Source organism: Leptonychotes weddellii, chromosome 6, assembly GCF_054177405.1.
Source record: "Leptonychotes weddellii isolate Sample4059 chromosome 6, ASM5417740v2, whole genome shotgun sequence".
Classification (NCBI taxonomy): Eukaryota; Metazoa; Chordata; class Mammalia; order Carnivora; family Phocidae; genus Leptonychotes; species Leptonychotes weddellii.
This window is the reverse complement of record NC_138374.1, coordinates 44885185-44906782: the sequence shown is the minus strand read 5'-3', so window position 1 is coordinate 44906782 and position 21598 is coordinate 44885185. Positions and strand designations below refer to the sequence as shown.

At 39.5% G+C, this 21598-nt stretch overlaps 1 protein-coding gene across 17 annotated transcripts in view; it reads right to left on the bottom strand.

The window, feature by feature from the left end:
- KCNMA1 (potassium calcium-activated channel subfamily M alpha 1) overlaps positions 1 to 21598 on the bottom strand; it is a 712149-nt gene that overhangs the window by 241566 nt on the left and 448985 nt on the right. For all 17 annotated transcript variants that reach the window (XM_081824040.1, XM_081824024.1, XM_081824023.1 and 14 more), the window contains exon 6: positions 4100 to 4175. In XM_081824040.1, the coding sequence (XP_081680166.1) occupies positions 4100 to 4175 (76 nt within the window). The remainder of the gene's footprint in view (positions 1 to 4099; positions 4176 to 21598) is intronic.

The window sequence follows — 21598 nt, the reverse complement described above, 5'->3', positions numbered from 1 at the left end:
CCAAGGTCATATTTGTAGTACAGTGATTTTAGTTCTACAAATGTTCCCCCAAAATGTGTGGGTTAGGTAAATGATGGTGCACACATATCATGGAACACTCTGCGGGAAATAAAAGTGATATGGGGGAATATTAGTAATGTTTGTCTCAACCATGGGTGGGGTTGGGCAAGTTTTACTTTATCCTTTATGCTTTTCTATATCTTATTATTTTTTTTTTTTTTAGAGAGACAGCACAGGGTGGGGAGGGGGAGAGAGAGGGAGAGAGAGAATCCCAAGCAGGCTCCACACCCAGCACAGAGCCTGATGCAGGGGGCTCGATCTCACGACCCTGAGATCATGATCTGGGCTGATATCAAGAGTTGGACGCTTAACCGACTGAGCTCCAAGCATAGTCTATTTTAATAATTAGTAAGGCCATTGCCATTTAAAACAAATTGTTGGATGACCCACGTTTTCATCATCAACATGTACACATCAAATGAGATGTGGAATGACAGGCTTTAAAACCGAGCTACTTATTTTGCTCTGAGTGTAGAATAATTATGTGTCATCTCCTCTGTGAGTCTGCTTGTCAGTATGCAGGGCCACTGAGGCATTGTCAAAAGCTCAGACAATGACATGGAAGGGACCCTGTCCCCCTCAATAGGCCATTTTCCAGACAAGGAGCATGGTAGGCCGCCCTATTGGCTGGCAGTTTAAGGAATGGCCCTGATGCTGTCCCATCACTGTGACTTGTTTCTTTCATCTGTGTTTTCTCTGTCATTCTGTTCACTCCGGTTTCCTTTGCTGCCCACTTAATTCTCTCTCTCTCCCCCATATACTTCTCTGCTCTGTTTCTTCCAGCTCTTTGCGAAGCAAGGCAGCCAAAGGACAGAAAATGAAACTGCAATTTCAAGCCATTATTTCAAATCACATTTGCAAAGTCTCTATCCCTACCTAATGCCACAGATCAGTGGTGGGGATTGGCCACCAGAGAAAGCCAGACAAAACCCCCTAAAGAAGATTCCAGGGCTGCACCCACCCTCCTGGAAGGTCACCGTGAACACAGCAGAGTACAGAGGAGTCACCAGAAAATAAGCTCTGTGTCCAAAGCCCTATAAAAACCAAGGCTTCCTCTTCTCGGCATCAGAGCCTTCAGGATCTGGGCTTGGGGGTGCACAGAGGGAAGGAGAGAGAATGGGCTCAGAGAGTTGGTCTAAAGCCTCTAAAGTTCTTACAATTAAGTCAGGTTTTCTTCCGAGTCTGGGATCTGGCCCTTGCCGGCCCTCCTAATGTCATCTTTGGTTTCCTAGCACAAAGCCCCCAGTATCCAGGCCCACAGGATTACTCAAAGCTCCCCCCAGGAACGATTTCTCTCACCTGTGTGCTTTTGCAACTTCTGTGATTGGAGGTCAGCACTGCCTTCTCTGGCCCTCACCTGCCCAAGCCCAGCCCCACATGGACGACACCTAGTTTTCTAGGAAGCTTACCTAAGACAATCACTTTTCCTTGAAAAGATCCTTGACTACCGCACACTGGTGTCAAGCCTGGTTTCATTCCTCTCCTCCGTGCCTCACCGCCCCCCGATGTACCTGTGTCCCAGCACCAACCCACCACGGGTCCTGCTGGCTCTCCCTCTCCTTGCCCTCTCTGATGGCAGGATGCTACTCTAGCACTTGCCTGGCCGCTGGTATGAATGGACACTCAATTCAGGCTTGTTGAATTAACTCAGTCACCTGATAAGCAACAGGAACTGGGATAATCCAGGTTGTGGGGTTGTGCAAAAACCCCCTCCACCACAGAAAGAGTTTAACTGAGTGGGAAGTGGGGTGCTGGGGAAATGCTGTTTGGGTCTCAGGGGAGTAGACACCCAGCAGCCTGCCACCCCGGGGACCCTCTCTAAGGCCACTCTCTCCCGACTTATAGTCACCTCTCTCCCTAGCTGGATGCTTCGGCTCTCTCCCCTGTGCACTGGGAGAATGAACCACCCGAACTGTGCGGTTATCACCAGGGATGCTAGTGCTATTTCCTGCATCTAACAGAAAGGAAGCTTCTCCAAGGAATGGGAAATTGGTGGGTCTCTTCATAAAAGTCCAGGAAAAGATATTTTATTCACCTGGCTTATCGTTCTCCCAAGTCCAAAAATGATCCATATGGAATGCAAGGAAAATGAGAACACAGTTTTCTTTCTACGCTATTCCTTGGAGTAATGGCACATTCTTAAAACACTGGTGTCAGAGCATTAAAATCCCCCTAATTCATGATGTACACACAAACCAGGGAAAGAGGGGCCTTATACCACGTTCGGGAGTGTGGTTAACTCCACATAACACCTTCCACGCTGGAAAAAACAAGTGTCTCTTAAATACACTTCCTGCGCTTGGCCCTGGGTACGCACCGGTTCTGCCCTAAAAAATATAGTTTCGTGGGGCAATTGTGACAAAGGTAAGCATGGAGGGCCGCTAGCTTATCGATACTTTTAATTTCAAGAGTAATAGGAGTCCATTGCCCAGAAGAGCCATAAAAAGGGAGAAGGAGCCAAGAAAGTTTCCTGTCGCCCAGGAGAAATACGAAGAATAACAATATTCACTCAATATTAGTAATATTACATACTATTAAATGGAACATCAATAAATGTTCACCCCAGGGTAATAAAAATGCAGGGCGGCTGGGACACACCAGACAGGACTTCTACTGCAGTAGATGCTCGTTTGCTTTCCAGCTTGGCTAACAGAAAGCGAATTTACCCCACATGCACACAGATGAATAGTTATCGAGGAGAAACCGACGTGGAATTAAAACAAACCAAAATATCCAAAAAATAATAATAATAAATAAAAATAAATTAAAAATAAATTTTAAAAAAACAAACCAAAATAAACAAACAAAAAACACGAACCCCAAAGAGGGAGGCCAATAGCATGTCACATGTGTTGGCAGGGACAGGTTCGGCAAGCTAAGTCCCAGCCTCAGTGACTGGGAAAATGATGCTGAATCCAAGGCCCCCAAAATGCAGGTGTATTAATTATAAATCACAAAATCCAGAAGTGTCCTGTTTTTAATCATTTATCAAACACGTCAACCTAAGAGGAAATGGAACATTAGCAGTGAGCTTCTTAAAGTGTAATTTCCTATAAGAGAAATTTATGGCCTGTACTTATTCTCCATTAGAGGACGTCTAACCTCTCTTATTAGTTTATTCATCAAGGCAGCCTGGTTTCGGGCCAGCTCTGCAAACCCGCAGGTCATCAGGAAAGGGATCTCTAGGGGATTTTTCCTCCTGGTCCAGTAGTGTTTTCCAGATCATAACACAGTTAACAGAAGTAGTCATGGTGCATTCAGCAGGAGGTTTTTAGGTATTCCCCAAAAGGCAATTCACAAAGCAAGCCCCAGGGACTACCCTGGCTATAAAGTGAACACCCAAAATGTACTTTGAAATGAAATGATTTTCTGTTTGCCATATGAGGTTTGTGATTGTCTTTCTCAAAGAGCACTGCTTCCCTTGCTTTTACGTTCAGGTTCAATTTCTTATTTAGTGATGTAATAAAGGGGCGATTCAGAACCTGGAAGCAAGGACTTCCCAATCAATGAGCTGCTCGATTCTTCATCCACTGGGCACCGTCTCTCCAGGATGCTATGGCCGATTTCCAAGCAACCCGCACAGCCCCCCAAAACTGTCTCCTTCCCCACATGCACAGCTGTTTCTCTGTTTATCAGATAGTCCCCAGCTCTGCAGGGGAGAGTAACCCAAGCCCTACTCTGGGCTTTCTCCAGATCTCTGTGTTAGATCACTCTGTTTTTTGGTTTTCTTTTTAAGATTTTATTTATTTATTTGACAGAGAGAGAGAGAGAGAGCACAAGCAGAGGGAACAGGAGAGGGAGAAGCAGGCTCCCCGCTGAGCAGGGAGCCAGATGCGGGGCTCAATCCCAGGACCCTGGGATCATGACCTGAGCTGAAGGCAGACGCTTAACTGACTGAGCCACCCAGGCGCCCCTAGAGCACTCTTTCTGAGACTAACAGAACTCTCACCTTACAATGATGAAAACAAAAACACCTGATATTTACAACTTGGCAATGGGGGCCAGAGCAAGGAAAAAAATGTGAATATGAACATCTTACCTTGTTTTAAGGATATTCAGAAACTGCAAAATTTCTGAAAACTGTATCAGTCTGAGAGCTCTTAAAAATCTCAAACCTGGAAAGAGAAATGAAATAGAGACACATTATTCTCACTGCGTGGTTTTAATGTTCACACTCTGCCGTTTGATCTACGGCTGCCAAGGTTGAAGGGATATGAAGTTCTTGCAGAAGATTAAACCATCCGGTACCTTGGACATGGTCCTTCATTCTGATTCTTGACTGGTTTAATCTCCACTGGTAAACTTTCTCATTAAAGGAGGCCTGTTTTGAGCCACTGCAGAGGAAGGTGGGGAAAGCCCAGTTAAATGACGCTTCTCTCTTGTCCATCTCAGATTTAAAGCATTGTTTCTAAGTTACCTACTATTTTGAGAGGATTTTGTCTCTGAAAGGTACTGGGAATGGGGGAGGGTAACCTTTACGCTAAGAGCAGATTACAAACAAATCGGATAACCTGATGATTTGATTTTTTTTAAAACTTTATCTTCAGCTGATAAAATGAAGAGTATAGCCCACATTGTGATCCGTTTTCTAGAAAAGTTCTATATTTTTCTCCCAATCAAAAAAAAAAAAATCAGATCAGTAAGATCTCACACCGCATAACTTCAGGATCCAAAATGTATATATTTCCACTTTTAATAAGCATCAAGATATATGTCTGTCCTTTCTAAATTGGCAACCTCTGCTGAATGGAAATCAAGAGCCAGCATTTCTAGACAGCAGAAGAGAGGCAGGTACCGGGAAGGAAGCTACGATCCAGGATTAGAGAAAATACAAATTATTGTTGTGTTTTAATAGCCAGGGCTAATATATATTTCTGTTGAGATCAAATTCATGAGTCAAAAACATTCTGAGTCACTCATGGTGCTTTCATGCTTGGCCATCAAGTAAGAAAATTACTTACAAAATGCTGATTATCACAGCTTTGAGATAGTTTCAATATCACACCCTTTGCTAAGGGGATTTTCTTTTACAGATTTTTGGAAAGCGTTTTGTCAAGCGCCCCCACGTGCCAAGTGCAGTGCTAAGCACAGAGTGGGCTAAATTGGTGACAGGCAGCTCTTAGACGTTGGGTGAGACTTCATTCTGCCCCCGTCCGTGAGGCAGGAAGTGGTGGAAAAAAGCTGGGGGAGTCACTGCAATGATCAAGGGAAGGAGACAGATGGGAAGTTCTCCACTGTACAGCTCCACATTGGACCCAGTTAGATTTCGCCTTGTTCAAGGACTAGGGGGCAAGGAAGGACTAATCCAAAGCCCAGGAGGGGAAAAAAAAAATCTCACTGCACAAGAGGGAGAAAGGGATAATAGCTCAAAAGGGAAATTTCTCATCTAAAAAGGATTTACCTTCATGAACAGAAGATTTTCTCTGAAGATGTTGGCCTTCTATGCCAAATGATATTTATATTACTTTTATTAAACCAGAAAGCGCAGAGATGAGAAGGGATGTTGATGAACTGAAGGCCCAGGAGCCAAAACACAGTCCTAAGAGAACTGATGAAAGGTTCACTTAACGCAGCTGAACACTGCAGAGAACAAAACTGAGAAGTAATCCCAGAACACAGAGAACATAAAGAAAAGGGAGAAAAAAGGATGAAATCTAAGAAAATGGAAATGGAGGGGAGATCACAGAAATCCAACCTATGAATAAAATGTTCCAGAGGGAAATACAAACAACCTGTAGATTATAAGTAATGGCCGGGACATAATAGAAAAGAACTTTCTAGAAAGCCAAAAAGGACTCGAGATTAAGAGGCAAAATAAATGACCAACTCTTAGAAACTCATGTCGAGGAGTATCTGCCTCTTCTTTTCTTCAAATTTTAAGTATTAACATAAATTTAAAAAAAAGTGTCAGGGTGGAGAGAGGGTCACCATGAATGCCACAAAGCCTACATGATTTAATAGTAGGTGTAAATGACAGTGGGCAACACTCAGAATCTTAAGACAAGGAGAATCTACCCCAAGACTTCTATACCTGTCAAGCACTTGTTCAACAATAAAGAAAACAAAACAAAACAAAAAATGTCTTCAAAAACCCAGGATCCCAGAAAATATATTGTTTGTGCAAAATATTTTCAAAGTTCTCAAGCCTCATTCAATCAGAATGAGTAGCAGAGGCTGAGGGCTATATTTTTAATAAACTCTACTGTTGGTCCTAAGCATCCAGCCCAACCTAGATGGCTGGTCTCAGTCCAGCATCATCGGCAAACACTGCTGGGAGATAAAGGAACACATTTAGAAACTTGAGGTAGAAGACTAGCAGCACTGAAACCTGTCAGGGCACAGAAGGATGCTTTAGTCCTATATCAGCTGCTAATGGTTTCAGCCTTAAAATCCTGTGTGTGTGTGTATGTGTGTGTGTGTGTGTGTTTATTTATATATTTATGTATGCATATATATATTTGTGTGTATATATATATATTTTTTTCATTTATGGAAACAAAAATAGAATACAAATGACCCAAGCTTTGAACTGGATTTCTTTCTTTTTACTGTAGGTGATACTCTTTGCATCCTCTATAATTTGTCTGTAGCTTCCCACATTTTAAAGTGACTCACAAAAATAGGATAGAATAAAAGCTTCCCTTGTAATGGAGCTGTATGGAAATAAGAGTAGGAAACACAGTGAATGCAGAGCCACAGGTCCTATACTCTTGCTAGAGGTGAACTATAGATCTAGCTCTGAGCACTTTGTCAATAAAAAAGCAGGGAGACACTAGAAGATTAACAATGTACAGGAGAGAAAAACAAGCTGGTTCTCAAGGGAACAGCTTTTCCCAGGATGGAGACAGGAAAGAACTGGGTCCCGGAAAAAGCGACCCCAGATGATACAGGAACGTTCTCATGGGCTGAACAACGGTGGGCTTTTATTTGACTGCCTTGTGTGGGTCATTTTCATGGCATTGGCTTTCATTAATACAAATGAGTAAACAAAGTTCTACGTGGGCTAAAAGAAAGCAGTCTGCATTTTATCCTTAGATTAAACCAAAATGTCTGGAGAAATGGTCATCTGAAGCACGTACCCTTCTGCTCCCTAACTGCTTTCTGCCCTTGACCCTGCTGGCCGATTCTCAGCATAGCAGCCAGAATGAACCTGGTAAAAAGTAAAATAGATCACGCCTCTCCTCTGCTCAAAATCCTCCAATGTCCCCATTTCACACAGAGTAAAAGTCAAAGTCCTCCAAGGATCCAAAGCAACACCACCCCATTTCCTTTCGGATCTGAGGGCCTCCTCCTGCTTCTGACATTAATCTCCTTCTGACCTGGCTGCCTTTCCATGATCCATCTCTGCCAGTATAGACGTGCTCCTGCCCCAGGGTCCCTCACCATGGCACATGCTTGCTGTCTTCCCCGCATGGCCGCGGGGTGCATGCCCACACCTCCCGCAGGGGTATCCTTCCTGCAGCCACCTCAGTGAGACCTACCCTGGCTACCCCACCCAAACCGCAAGGCCCCTCCTTCTCCGCCCCCCAAATTCTTGCTCCTTGTGCCCACTTTACTTTTCTGCACACCATGACGAAGCACTAGCGCCTTATTTACCTAAGTGATTTACCTCTGACTCCTTAGCCATAGCATCAGCTTGATGAGGGGAGGAAATGCGTCTGCTTTGCTCGTGGCTTTAAATTTGTGCCTGGCGTAAGGTGAGTGCTCAATAAATACCCACCTGAACTGAAGAAATGGATCAGCCTTTTGAAAAAGAATGAGCAGAGAGTTAAAGGGTACATACTCTGCATTCAGAACACTGAGACCACCCAGGCAGGGTGGTCTTTTCCTGAAGAAAAGAGCCATGAGCGCTGAGGGCTCACCTGACAGGTGAGGGCTGACACCCTTAGGACATCTAAAGCATCCTAACCAGGGAAAAGCCATAAACCATGGTCACTCTGCTGCACCCAGAGAGGTCCTATAGAAATACAGACAGCAACTCAAATTACATAAAGGAGACCAAGAAAAGGGAGAGGTGGAATGGACAATGCCTCATTGACAAATCATTCATCTTTTTTACTTTATAATATTGTATTCTTATCATTTATTCCCTATAACTTAAAATCTCTGAAATAAAATGATATTCTAGGAAAATATAAAATGACTCTGATAGAGAAGAATATGTAAAGAAGAAAATGTGTGTGTACCAAAAACCATGATTTATGCCCCCACAAAGATCCAGATGAGTTCAAGTGAGTTCCTTTAAATATTGAGAAACAGTAAACTTCTTCATTATATTGCCAACTAATTAAAATGGACTATTTTCTCATTTTCTGTACTCTGCATTGGTTTAGAAAGCTGGAATTACCTGGACATAGGTACTCCACACATTGAGGGGAAAAAAGGCAAGCTCATCACACTAATGACTAACTATAAGAATCCTAAATAAAACACTTCTATATCATATCTGAGACTATATTAAATGAATAACACACATGAGCTGTAGTGGATATTGTGAGGCACAGCCCAGGTCCCTTCTTCAGAGATCTTTATTCTTTTTTTTTTTTTAAGATTTTATTTATTTGTCAGAGAGAGAGAGAGAGAGCACAAGCAGGGGGAGTGGCATGCAGAGGGAGAAGCAGGCTCCCCACTGAGCAAGGAGCTCAATGCAGGACTCGATCTCAGGACCCTGGGATCATGACCTGAGCCGACGGCAGACGCTTAACTGACTGAGCCACCCAGGCACCCCAGAGAGATCTTCACTCTTCCCTGATTTGTGAAGAGGTCTCACCTAAGGTTATACACTTGCCAGGGATGGCCCCCAATAACCAGTAGATGTGGGGACAAAGACTCGCCGCGCTGCCTCCATTTGGGACAACCTTAAGGAGCCATCCAGCTGTAGAGTTCTACATGGCATTGGCTGAGGCCTCTGTTGCAACTGTACCAGAGCTGGAGCTCTCCACCCAGTCTTAGTACCTTCATCTCTCGACTCATACCCTGAAGACACAAAGGTTCAAAATCTTTGGGATGCAGCAAGAGCAGTTCTGACTAAAGTTTATCAATTTTGTATATCTTTTCAAAGAACCAGCTCTTAAGTTTCATTGATCTTTTCTATTTTTCTATTTAGTCTCTATTTCACTTATTTCCACTCTGATCTTTATTATTTCCTTCCTTCTCCTAGTCAGACTCATTGAGAAAAAGAAAGAGAGAGGAGGGGGAAAGAATACAAATAAATAAAATAAAATAAAATTAATTAATTAATTAAATAAATAAAACAAATAAGTAAAATAAAAAATGAAGAGGGGGTGCTTAGCTGGCTCAGTCAGAAGAGCAAACAACTCTTGATCTTGGGGTTGTGAGTTTGAACCCCCCCCCCATTGTGTGTAGAGATTGCTAAAAAATAAATAAATTTTAACAAAAAAAGGAAGAGGAGAAGTTACAACCAATACCACAGAAATACAAAAAAAATATAAGATATTACTATGAAAAATTATATGCCAACAAATTGGACAACCTAAGAGAAATGGATAAATTCCAAGAAATATATAGTCTTCTAAGACTAAATAGGGAAGAAATAGAAAATCTGAACAGACTGATTACTAGTAACAAAATTCAATTCAATCAGTAATCAAAAAACTCCCAACAAATAAAAGTCCAGGACTGGATGGCTTCACAGGTAAATCCTACCAAACATTGAAAGAAGAATTAATAACTATCTTTCTCAAACTATACCAAAAAAATAGAAAGGAATGGTTCCAAATTCATTCTACTAGGTCAGCATTACCTGATACCAAAACCAAAGATACTATAAAAAAAAGAAAAGTACATACCAATATCCCTGATGAACCCAGATGCAAAAGTCCTCAACAAAATATTAGCAAACCATATTTAAAAATACAAAAAGGATCATTTACCATGATCAAGTGGGATTTATTCCAAGGATGGTTCAATATCCACAAATCAATCAACATGATACATCACATTAACAAAATGGAAGATAAAAATAGTATGGTCATCTCAATAGACCCAGAAAAATCATTTGAAAAAATTCAACATCCACTCATGATAAAAGTTCTTCACAAAGTAGGTACAGAGAGAAATACCTCATCATAATAAAGGCTATATATGACAAACCCACAACTAACATGATACTCAATAGTGAAAAGCTGAAAGCTTTCCCTATAAGATCAGGAAGATGACAAGGATGTCTACTCTCATTACTTTTATTTAACATAGTACTGGAAGTCCTAGCCATAGCAATTAGGCAAGAAAAGGAAATAAAAGGCAACCAAACTGGTAAGGAGGAAGTAAAACTGTCACTATTTATAGATGACATACTACTATACATAGAAAACCCTAAAGACTTCATTAAAAATCTATTAGAACTGAAAAATGAATTCAGTAAAGCTATAGGATACAAAATCAATATACAGACATCTGTTGTGTTTCTATATACTACTAATGAAATAGCAGAAAGAAAAATTAAGAAAATAATCCCATTTACAATTGTATCAGAAAGAATAAAGTATCTAAATTAAATTAAATCTAAATTAAAAAATATTTAACCAAGGAGGTGAAAGACCTCTACTCTGAAAACTGTAAGATATTAACGGAAGGAACTGAAGACAACACAAATAAATGGAAAGATATTCCATGCTCATGGATTGGAAAAATTAATATGGCTAAAATGTCCATCCTACCCAAAGCAATTTACAAGTTCAATGCAATCCCTATCAAAACGCCAATAGTATTTTTCACAGAACTAGAACAAATAATTCTAAAATTTGTATGGAACCACAAGAGACCCCAAATAGCCAAAACAATCTTGAGAAAGAAGAACAAAGTTGGAGGTGTCACAATCCCAGATTTCAAGATAAACCACAAAATTATAGTAATCACAATAGTATGATACCAGCACAAAAAACAGACACAGAGATTAATGGAACAGAATAGAGAGCCCAGAAATAAATCCATGCATATATGATCAATTAATCTACAACAAAGGAAGTATGAATATACAATAGGGAAAAGACAGTCTCTTCAATAAATGGTGCTAGGAAAACTGGACAGCTACATGCAAAGGAATAAAACTGGACCACTTTTTTATACCATACACAAAAATACACTCAAAATTGATTAAAGACCAAAATGTGAAACTTGAAACCATAAAACTCCTAGAAGAAAACATAGGCAATAATCTCTTGGACACCAGTCTTAGCAGTATTTTTCTATATATGTCTCTCCAGACAAGGGAAACAAAAGCGAAAATAAACAATTGGGACTATATCAAACTAAAAAGCTTTTACACAGCAAAGGAAACCATCAACAGAACAAAAAAAAAAAACAACCTCCTGAAAGGAAGAAAATATTTGCAGATGATATATCTAAAAGGGGTTAATATCCAAAACATATAAAGAACTCATATAACTAAACAACCAAGAAAACAAATAATCTGACTTAAAAATGAGCAGAGGACCTAATTACTTTTTTTTTCCAAAAAAGACATATAGATGGCCAACACACACATGAAAAGATGCTCAACATCACTGATCATCAGGGAAATACAAATCAAAACCAAAATGAGATATGACCTCACACCTGTCAGAATGGTTACAATCAAAAATATAAGAAATAACAAGCATTAGTAAGGATGTGGAAAAAAGGGAACCCTCATGCGCTGTTGATGGAAATGTAAAATGGTGTAGGCACTGTGGAAAACAGTGTGGAGTTTCTGTAAAAATAGAAATACCATATGATCCAGTAATCCCATTTCTGGGTATTTACCCAAAGAAAATGAAAACACTAACTTGAAAAGATATATACAGCCCTATGTTTATTGCAGGATTATTTACAGTAGTCAAGATATGGAAGCAACTGAAGTATCCATGGATAGATAAATGGTTAAAGAAGTTGTGGTGTGTGTGTGTGTGATATCACACACACACGTATATACACATACACGTATATATATACACAATGCAATATTACTCAGCCATTGAAAAGAATGAAATCTTGCCATTCGTGACAACATGGATGGATGTAGAGTATTATGCTAAGTGAAATAACTCAGACAGAAAAAGACAAATGCTACAAAATTTCACTTACACACACAGAACCTAAAAAACAAAGCAAACAAACAGAAACAGACACATAAATACAGAGAACAAACTGGTAATTGCCAGAGGGAAGGTTGGTAGGGGGACTGGAGAAATAGGTGAAGGAGATTAAGAGGTATGAACTTTTAGTTATAAAATAAATAAGTCATGGGGATGAAAAGTAGAGTGTAATAACTTCTTATGATGACAGATGGTAAATACACTTATCATGGTGAGCATTTCATGATGTATATAATTGTCCAATCACTATGTTGTACACCTGAAACTAATGTATGTCAACTATACTTCAACTTAAAAAAGGCACCCTGGAGATTATGTACCAGAAGGATAAGTATTCTGATAATACATGCAGGTACATTGGAGGTACTCAATAAATGGTAATTTCATCATATGAATCCATAGAATTAAAAAGCATAGGATTATATACAACTCAACAGAAAAATAACAAGACAATCCAGAAAGACACACACACACACACATTCACTCACTCACACACCGTATGTAACATTATTGTTATTTTAAATTATGGGTGAAATGATGATGTTGACAATGATGAAATCTACTATTATTGATTGTCTACTATTCTTAATTACTTCTTGCATGCCAAAACCTTTAACTATAGTTTACAAGTACAACAGAAGAAAATAGTTAAGGATAAACAGACTAGACAGCGTGTCCAGCACACAGTTTTTAAGCAACAGAGCCAGATCTCAACCCAAATTTGTCTACCTGCACAAAGCCCAAGCTTGTAAACACTGTCCTGCACAGATTTTGGCCAGTCAGTTCCAACTACGGACATCAGTGCTCAAGTAAGCACTTTCAACACTGAGATTCTCTTGCCATTCTCTAGCAATTTGTATTTCTACTGGTATGTAAATGGTCATCTGCCCACATCCCCACCAGGCTGAGTACTAGGATAAGAAAAGAAAGCAAGGAGGGGGGAAGGGTGGGAGGGAAAGTGAGCCTCACCATTGGAAAGGCCCCAAACAGAAGCACATCACTACTTTAGGTTCCTTTTCTATGTCAACAAATGAAGTTAATTATTTTTCACATAATTATTAGTCATTTTATTTTCTTCTTTAAAGTGCTTTAGAGTGGCATTTGCCAGATGACCTGTGTCTTCATCTTATTAATATATCTGGGCTTTGTTGGGGTACTGAGTGGTTCAGTCAGTTAGGTGGTTGGCTCTCGATTTTGGCTCAGGTCATGATCTCAGTGTCCGGGGATAAGAGCCCAGCGATGGGCTCCATACTCAGCAGGGGGTGTGCTTGAGGATTCTCTCTCCCTCTGCCCCTTCCCCCACTCATGCTCTCTCTTTCTAAAATAAATAAATGAAAATTTTTTAAATTTAAAAATTTAAAATTTAAATTTAAATTTAAAAATTTTAAATATGTATATGTGTATATATGTATTTGGGCTTTATTGTCCTGTGGACATTATGCTATTATCTCCCACAGTTCGTCATTCTTCTTTTAATGTTGTTTAAAGGATTTTTATAAGTCTAAAATTTTGCTTAAGGTGGGGTTTTCTCTTTTTTCTTTTCAGATTCTAAAGTTTGTTACATGGTCTGATACTTCAGTCTTCCATCACTGTTTCTTTTTGTTAAAATTCAACAATGGCCACTTCCAACATAAAAACAGATTTTTTAAATGCATCAACCTTTCCTCTTTATACATTTAAGGCAGTGGTTCTGAACCTTGGCTGCACATTTCAAACACCTGTAAAGTTTTTGGGTTTTTTTTAAGATTTTATTTATTCATTTGACAGAGAGACAGAGAGAGAGGGAACACAGCAGGGGGAGTGGGAGAGGGAGAAGCAGGCTTCCCACGGAGCAGGGAGCCCGATGCGGGGCTCGATCCCAGGACCCCGGCCGGGATCATGACCTGAGCCGAAGGCAGATGCTCAACGACTGAGCCACCCAGGCGCCCCAAACACCTGGAAAGTTTTAAGAATTACCGGTAACTGCATCTATTCTGACCTCATGGGCCTGGGTTCAGCCAGGCAGAGGGAGTTCTAAGCTCTGAGATGATTCTAAGGAGCCATCAAGGTTGAGAAGCATTGCAAACTTTCTGTAAATGGGCAGATAGCAAATATTTTAGGATCTCTCACAACGTCCCACTCTGCTGTAAATGTGTGTAAATGAATGGGCGTGGCTGTATTCCAATAAAGTTTTACTCAAATAAATAGTCCAAGGGGTCTAGTTTGCTACACCTGTATTAGAGAACCACTATTCAGGGGCGCCTGGGTGGCTCAGTCGGTTAAGTGTCTGCCTTCTGCTAAGGTCATGATCCCAGGGTCCTGGATCGAGCCCCGCATTGGACTCTTCTCAGCAGGGAGCCTGCTTCTCCCTCTCCCTCTGCTGCTCCCCCTGCTTGTGCTCTCTCTCTCTCTGTCAAATAAATAAATAAAATCTTTTCAGACAATGAATCATGGAACACTACATCAAAAACTAATGATGTAATATATGGTGACTAACATAATAAAATAAAATTTAAAAAAATAAAGTTATTTCCAAAATATAAATAAATAAATAAATAAAATCTTTTTAAAAATTAAAACAAAAATAGAAACCCACTACTCAAATTCCACATGCACACAGATGACCTAGGATTTGTTAACATTCAGGATCTGATTCAGTGAGTCTGAGATGGGGCCTGATACTCTGCATAGTTAACCAGCCCTAACATGGTGCAGGTGCTCTTGGTCAGAGACCACATTTTGAGAAAACAAGGCTGCAGGGCAGTTGTTCTCAGACTTTGCTGCCCATGCAATCTCCCAGGGATTTAAAAACAATACTGATACCTGCCTCCCACTCCCACACATTCAGATTTAATTGGTCTGGACTACAACCTAGGGGTCAGAATATTCTAAACTCCCCAGATGATTCTTTTTTTTTTTTTAAAGATTTTATTTATTTATTTGAGAGAGAGAGAGAATGAGAGACAGAGAGCATGAGAGGGGGGAGGGTCAGAGGGAGAAGCAGACTCCCCGCCGAGCAGGGAGCCCGATGCGGGACTCGATCCCCGGGACTCCAGGATCATGACCTGAGCCGAAGGCAGTCGCTTAACCAACTGAGCCACCCAGGCGCCCCACTCCCCAGATGATTCTAAAGTGCAGCCACATTTGGGAACCACTGGTTTAGGATTGTTTCTTTTAACCTTGTTAATCTATCTCAGTGTATTTATTTATTTTGGTCAATAGTATGCTAATGGAATGAAGCTTTACTTTTTTACTCAGATAGTTAGCAAATTTCCCCTACCTGAGTAATCACTTGAGTAATCTAAAATCACTAAGATACCCACCAAGCATGCTGCCTCTCTACTTATATTAAATTAATTTTAAAGAGCATACTTGCGAACTATAAGTTAGAAGATATCTATAGTATAATAATAATATAGTATAAGATATCTATAGTATAATAATGATAGTATAATAATCTATAGTATAATATAATATCTATAATATAATATAATGTAGTATATATAATAATATAGTATAATATATCTATAGTATAATATATAATTATAGTATAATAATTTTTTTATACCTATAAAAAAATGTATTCAGCGTGGGGTGCCTGGGCGGCTCAGTCAGTTGAGCGCCCAACTCTTTTTTTTTTTTTTAAAGATTTTATTTATTTATTTGAGAGAGAGAGAATGAGAGACAGAGCATGAGAGGGAGGAGGGTCAGAGGGAGAGGCAGACTCCCTGCCAACCAGGTAGTCCGATGTGGGACTTGATCCCGGGACTCCAGGATCATGACCTGAGCCGAAGGCAGTCGCTTAACCAACTGAGCCACCCAGGCGCCCGAGCGTCCAACTCTTGATATCCGCTCAGGTCATGATCTTAGCGTTTGAGATCCAGCCACAGTGTCAGGCTCCCTGCTCAGCAGGGAGTCTCTTGAGAGTCTCTCTCCCTCTTCCTCTGACCTTCCCCTCCCACCCTGCACGTGCATGTGCTCTCTCTCTCAAAATAAATAAATATTTTTAAAAATGCATTTAGCTCAAGATCTTAGGGAAAAAGTCATCTTAACAACATGAGGAGGTAGATGATTGCTATTTTAGTGTTTCTAACTGAATAATCAGAAAACCAATAAAGATTAAAAGTGATAAAAAAATTTATGGGGACAAACAAAAACAATCAAACAAAATAAAATAAAGTACTGGCTGATCCAATAAAGACGCAAATAGAAAAAAAAATTCATGCACAGGTCTATACTAATAAAACCGAAAGCCTCAGTAATAGGGGATGACTTTCCAAGAAATATAAACCTTGAAAGCTGATACAACCAAAAAGGGAAATAGTTATAGAATAATAACTGATACATAAACAGAAAAATTTACTAATACCTTCCCCTCAAAGACTTGGCAATCATGTAATTTATTATTAAATTCTTTAAAACATTTACATTTCATTGAAATTCTAAACTATCCCATAATACAAAAAAGACAGAAAACTACTAAAGTTGTTTTATAAAATAGACACCAACCCGGTACAAAAAAACTGATTTTCAAAGTACAAAAATAAAATAAAATAACCTCACTAATGTTAGAAATGCCACGATTCTACATAAAATACCAATATATATATATATAATTCATCAGTAGATTAAAATATATATAATTCATCAGTGATTAAAATAATAATCTGGTTCTGGTTAAACCAGTAATAGTTCTGGTTAAACATAGCAGATAGAATGGAATGCTTTATCTCTAACCCCTCTCAAAACCTCACTAAAGTAATAGTAGAATCCCCAAAGACAGAAAGAAGGAAAGAGAGACTATAGCACATAAGAGAAAAGCGCAAAATGTTGGCAGGTGAAAAGTGGATATTCAGTTGGAAATTAACTTGGCAGAGCTGAGGAACCTAATTTCATATCTGCATAGCACAGAGTAACTGTGTGTGTGTGTGTTATATATAATATACATATATGTTATATATTATTATATATTATTAAATTAATTTCCAGAAGGAGAAAATAAAGGCAAGTGGGAGCAGGAAAAATTCAAAATAATATTAGAATCAAGTTCCCAGGCCAAAAGAATGACCTGCATCCTCAGATTGGAAAGGTCTGTTAAGTGTCCAGCAGGTTGAATTTTCAAATACCCAAATTTAGACATATCATGGTGACATTTCAGAACATCAATGTAAATAAAGATATAAGCCCCTCAGAGCAGTGAGAGAATCAAATTATTGTCACAATTCCCGTGGCTGTACTGGATGAAAGGAAACAAAGAAAGAGTATCTTCATAATTCTCAGGAGAAATCATTTTGAGGGGCACCTGGGTGGCTCAGTCGTTGGGTGTCTGCCTTCGGCTCAGGTCATGATCCCAGGGTCCTGGGATCGAGCCCTGCGTCGGGCTCCCTGCCCAGCGGGAAGCCTGCTTCTCCCTCTCCCACTCCCCCTGCTTGTGTTCCCTCTCTCGCTGTGTCTCTCTCTGTCAAATAAATAAATAAAATCTTAAAAAAAAAAATCATCTTGAACCAGGAAAGACATACTTAGCCAGCTGGAAAAAAAATTAATCCAAAAGTAGTGAGATATAAGAACCAATGGGGGAAAAGAGTTAAAAGAAATTGATTAGTTTATGTGTTCACTGAATATTATAAAACATAATAAATAATAGCAACGACCCCAAAATTAAAATCTCTGGATGATACTACATGGAAGATGAAGATATGGAGGGGGGGACAGCAGTGGAGGTAAAAAGGTGAGCTAAAGTCATCATCCTGTTTGTGGGGAAGAAACTTTTTTTTTAAGTTTATTTATTTTAAGTAATTTCTACACCCAACATGGGGCTCAAACTCACGACCCCGAGATCAAGAGTCACATACTTTTCCAACTGAGCCAGGCAGGTGCCCCAAGGGGAAGATACTATTAATTATACACATTGAGAGAAACATTTAAGTTTGTGTATCAAAAACTTAAGAATGTATTTGGAATTATAAATTCAAAAATCTTAGAGGGGGAAAAAAACAAAGAATTTGATCAGTCCAACTAAAGGAAAAGAATTGTGAAAAAAGAAACCAAAGAAAAGCATATTAATTAGAAAATACTATTGTAACAGCAAAAACAGCCCAATTATATTAGTCATCACAACAAAATCAGAGTTAAATTCACCAATTAAAAGACAGACCCTCAGATAGTAGAAAACCATCAATAACACACTCCAGATGCATGCTGTTTGTAAGAAATACACTAGAAACAAAATATAAAGTAAAGTTAGAAATGAAAAGCTGGGGGCGCCCGGGTGGTTCAGTCGTTAAGCGTCTGCCTTTGGCTCAGGTCTTGCCAGGGATCGAGCCCCGCATCAGGTTCCCTGCTTGGAGGGAAGCCTGCTTCTCCCTCTCCCACTCCCCCTGCTTGTGTTCCGTCTCTCGCTGTCTCTCGCTTTCTGTCAAATAAATAAATAAAAATCTTTAAAAAAAAAAAAAGAAATGAAAAGCTGAAAAATATGTACCAGACAAATGCTGACCAAAAACAAGGCAAATAAAGTGATAACGATATTAAATAAAGTGACAGCTACTGTGAAAAATTATGAAAGAAATAAAGAGTAATACCTCATACTGATAAAAGGAACATCCGCCAAGAATGTGTAACAATGAAAAAACTTTACAGACCTAAGAATATACCTTTGAGATACGGAACACAAAATCACAAGAATACATGAAACAAACAAAAAACGTTGGCAATGCCACAGTACAATGGGAGATGTTAATGCTCCTTTTCCAGAAACTAGCCAAAAAATAAGCACAAATAAAGAATATTTGCATAACATTTAATTCCTTGGGATATATTCGTATGTATTTACCGGAATGGATAGGCAGACACATCTATTACTCACTAAACTAGGAACACACGTTCTTTAATAACAACCATTGAATAGTCACAAACACTGACCATGTATTAGGCCACAAAAAACTTCACCAAATCCCAAAATGCAGAAATCACAGAGGCCATTTACCACAAAGCAACAGAATAAGAAAATCACAAAAAGACAGGCAAAATAGACTGTATTACATAGAGAAGAATTTAACATATGGAAAGGGAGTCATCACAAGTTAAAAGGACCTGAGCATTATGCATTCATGATGGAAGGATTGGTGAATAGTGGTGATCAATATAAACAGCCATCTCATACCATAACTGAAGTTAATTTGAGATGAACTGAAATGAAATATAAATAATAAGCCACAGAAAAGCTAAAAAAAATGTAATTATGTATTTATTAGCTGTCTGCAGAGAGGAAGAATTTCTAAACTCAGATGCAAAAGGAATCATAAAAAGCTTTTAAATATCAGAGCAGCCACCATAAAAATATCAAAATTCTGTATGTCAAAAAAAGTACTGAAGATGATAACATACAAGAAAAATAATTTAATACGATATACTAAGGATGAACTCTTTGTAATGCCAAAAACCCTATCCCTAGTTCATAAATAGGTGAAAAATCATAAAGGGGCACATCATGAAATAGTTAAGTATAACTAGTAAACAACCATTAGATATTATTAGACTTGTTTGAAATAAGAGTGGGAGAAGCAGTCTTCCCCCCATGCAAGTTAACCAAAAATACAGTAACATTGTGTTTTGTCTACTTAACTAGCAGTATATCTGAGTTTCACCTCCTAGAGATGACTCTATAATAAGATAATCTTATAATTTGATGGGGGAATTGTCAATCAATTCAGCATTTTCAGAAGTTATTCTGCGTCATGAATCAAACTAATCCATTTCTGGAAATACAGCCTAAGGAAAAATAAAAAATATGGGGAAATGCCACAGAAACAACGATGTTCTTTGCAAAACTACTCATTAACTAAGAAAAACAGATGGCAGCTTAATACCTAACCATAGATTTTCTTTAATATTGTCCATCTTCTTCATGAGATATTATACAAGTTTGATAATAATGTAACAGGGGAAATGCTTACGACAGTGTTAAGTTAAAGAAGCAGGATATGGAAAGCAGAATGGTGGTTACCAGAGGCTGAGGAGTGAGGGGGAGGGGGGTTATTTAATGGGCAAAGAGTTCCAGAATTGCAAAATGTCATGTTCTGAAGATGCATTTCACAACAATGCCGACACACTTAACACTACTGAAGTGTACACTGAAAAATGGTTAAGATGGAAAATTTTATGTTCTGTGTTTTTTACCACAATTAAAAAAAAACAAACAAACAGGAAACATTAAAAAAAAAAAAGTAGTAGTATATAAAGTGCATGTTCTCAGGGCGCCTGGGTGGCTCAGTCGTTAAGCATCTGCCTTCGACTCCGGTCATGATCCCAGGGTCCTGGGATTGAGCCCCGCGTCAGGCTTCCTGCTCAGCGGGAGGCCTGCTTCTCCCTCTCCCACTCCCCCTGCTTGTGTTCCCTCTCTCTCTCTCTGTGTCTCTCTCTGTTGAAATAAATAAATAAAATCTTTAAAAAATAAAAATAAAGTGCATGTTCTCTATGATAAAACTATAAAAACTACAAGTATATGAAAAACAAAAACTAGAAGAAAAACATAAAATGATGACAGTAGTTGTGTTACAGATGCAGGATTTTTGAATTTCTTTAATTTTCTTGAGTCTTTAAAAAATTTTCTGTAATAGGTACATGTAAATTTTTTTTTTAAGATTTTATTTATTTATTTGACAGAGAGAGACACAGCGAGAGAGGGAACACAAGCAGGGGGAGTGGGAGAGGGAGAAGCAGGCTTCCCGCTGAGCAGGGAGCCCGATGCGGGGCTCGATCCCAGGACCCTGGGACCATGACCTGAGCCAAAGACAGACGCTTAACGGCTGAGCCACCCAGGCACCCCTACATGTAAATTTTTTTATTCATAATTTTTAGTTGCTATTGTAGAGTTGGTGGCAAGTCAGGACTGAGCTCAGGTCCTCTGGCTCTGAGCCCTGTGTCCCTATTAAGAATCAGGACCCTGAAGCCAGAGGCTCCAGGCGGGGAGGACCCCCAGCCACTGCTGTCCCTTCAGAGGGTCAGACTTGGCACCCAGGACCCAAACAACCAGGTTAGGGTCGTCCTGAGAATAGGTGCCCTGGCATCTCCACACTGGCCAGTGACACTAGTGAAGGGATTAGGACCTCTTCCTCAGATGGAAGCAGCATTGCTATTCCAGCAGAGACTGAAGGACATGGAGGGAAATGATAAATCGTTCACCATTCAGGGTTCCCAGGAACCCAGGGCAGAAACGACTCTGGAGATTCCTGCAAGCAAGGTCCCATCCGAGTAGAAGACCCAGGAAATACACAAAACACGCCTCCCAGCTTGTGCTGGAAAGCCTGCCAGTATATTCCAATTTGCTATTTTCCATTCTCTTTAACGCCTTCATCTTTAAATCTAAAAAGCTGAAATGTTCAAATAAAACCCTGTCCTTTCCAATCCCTCCAACCCCACGTAAATCTGGAAGAGCAATTACAAGGTCATAGTCATCTGGCCTTGCA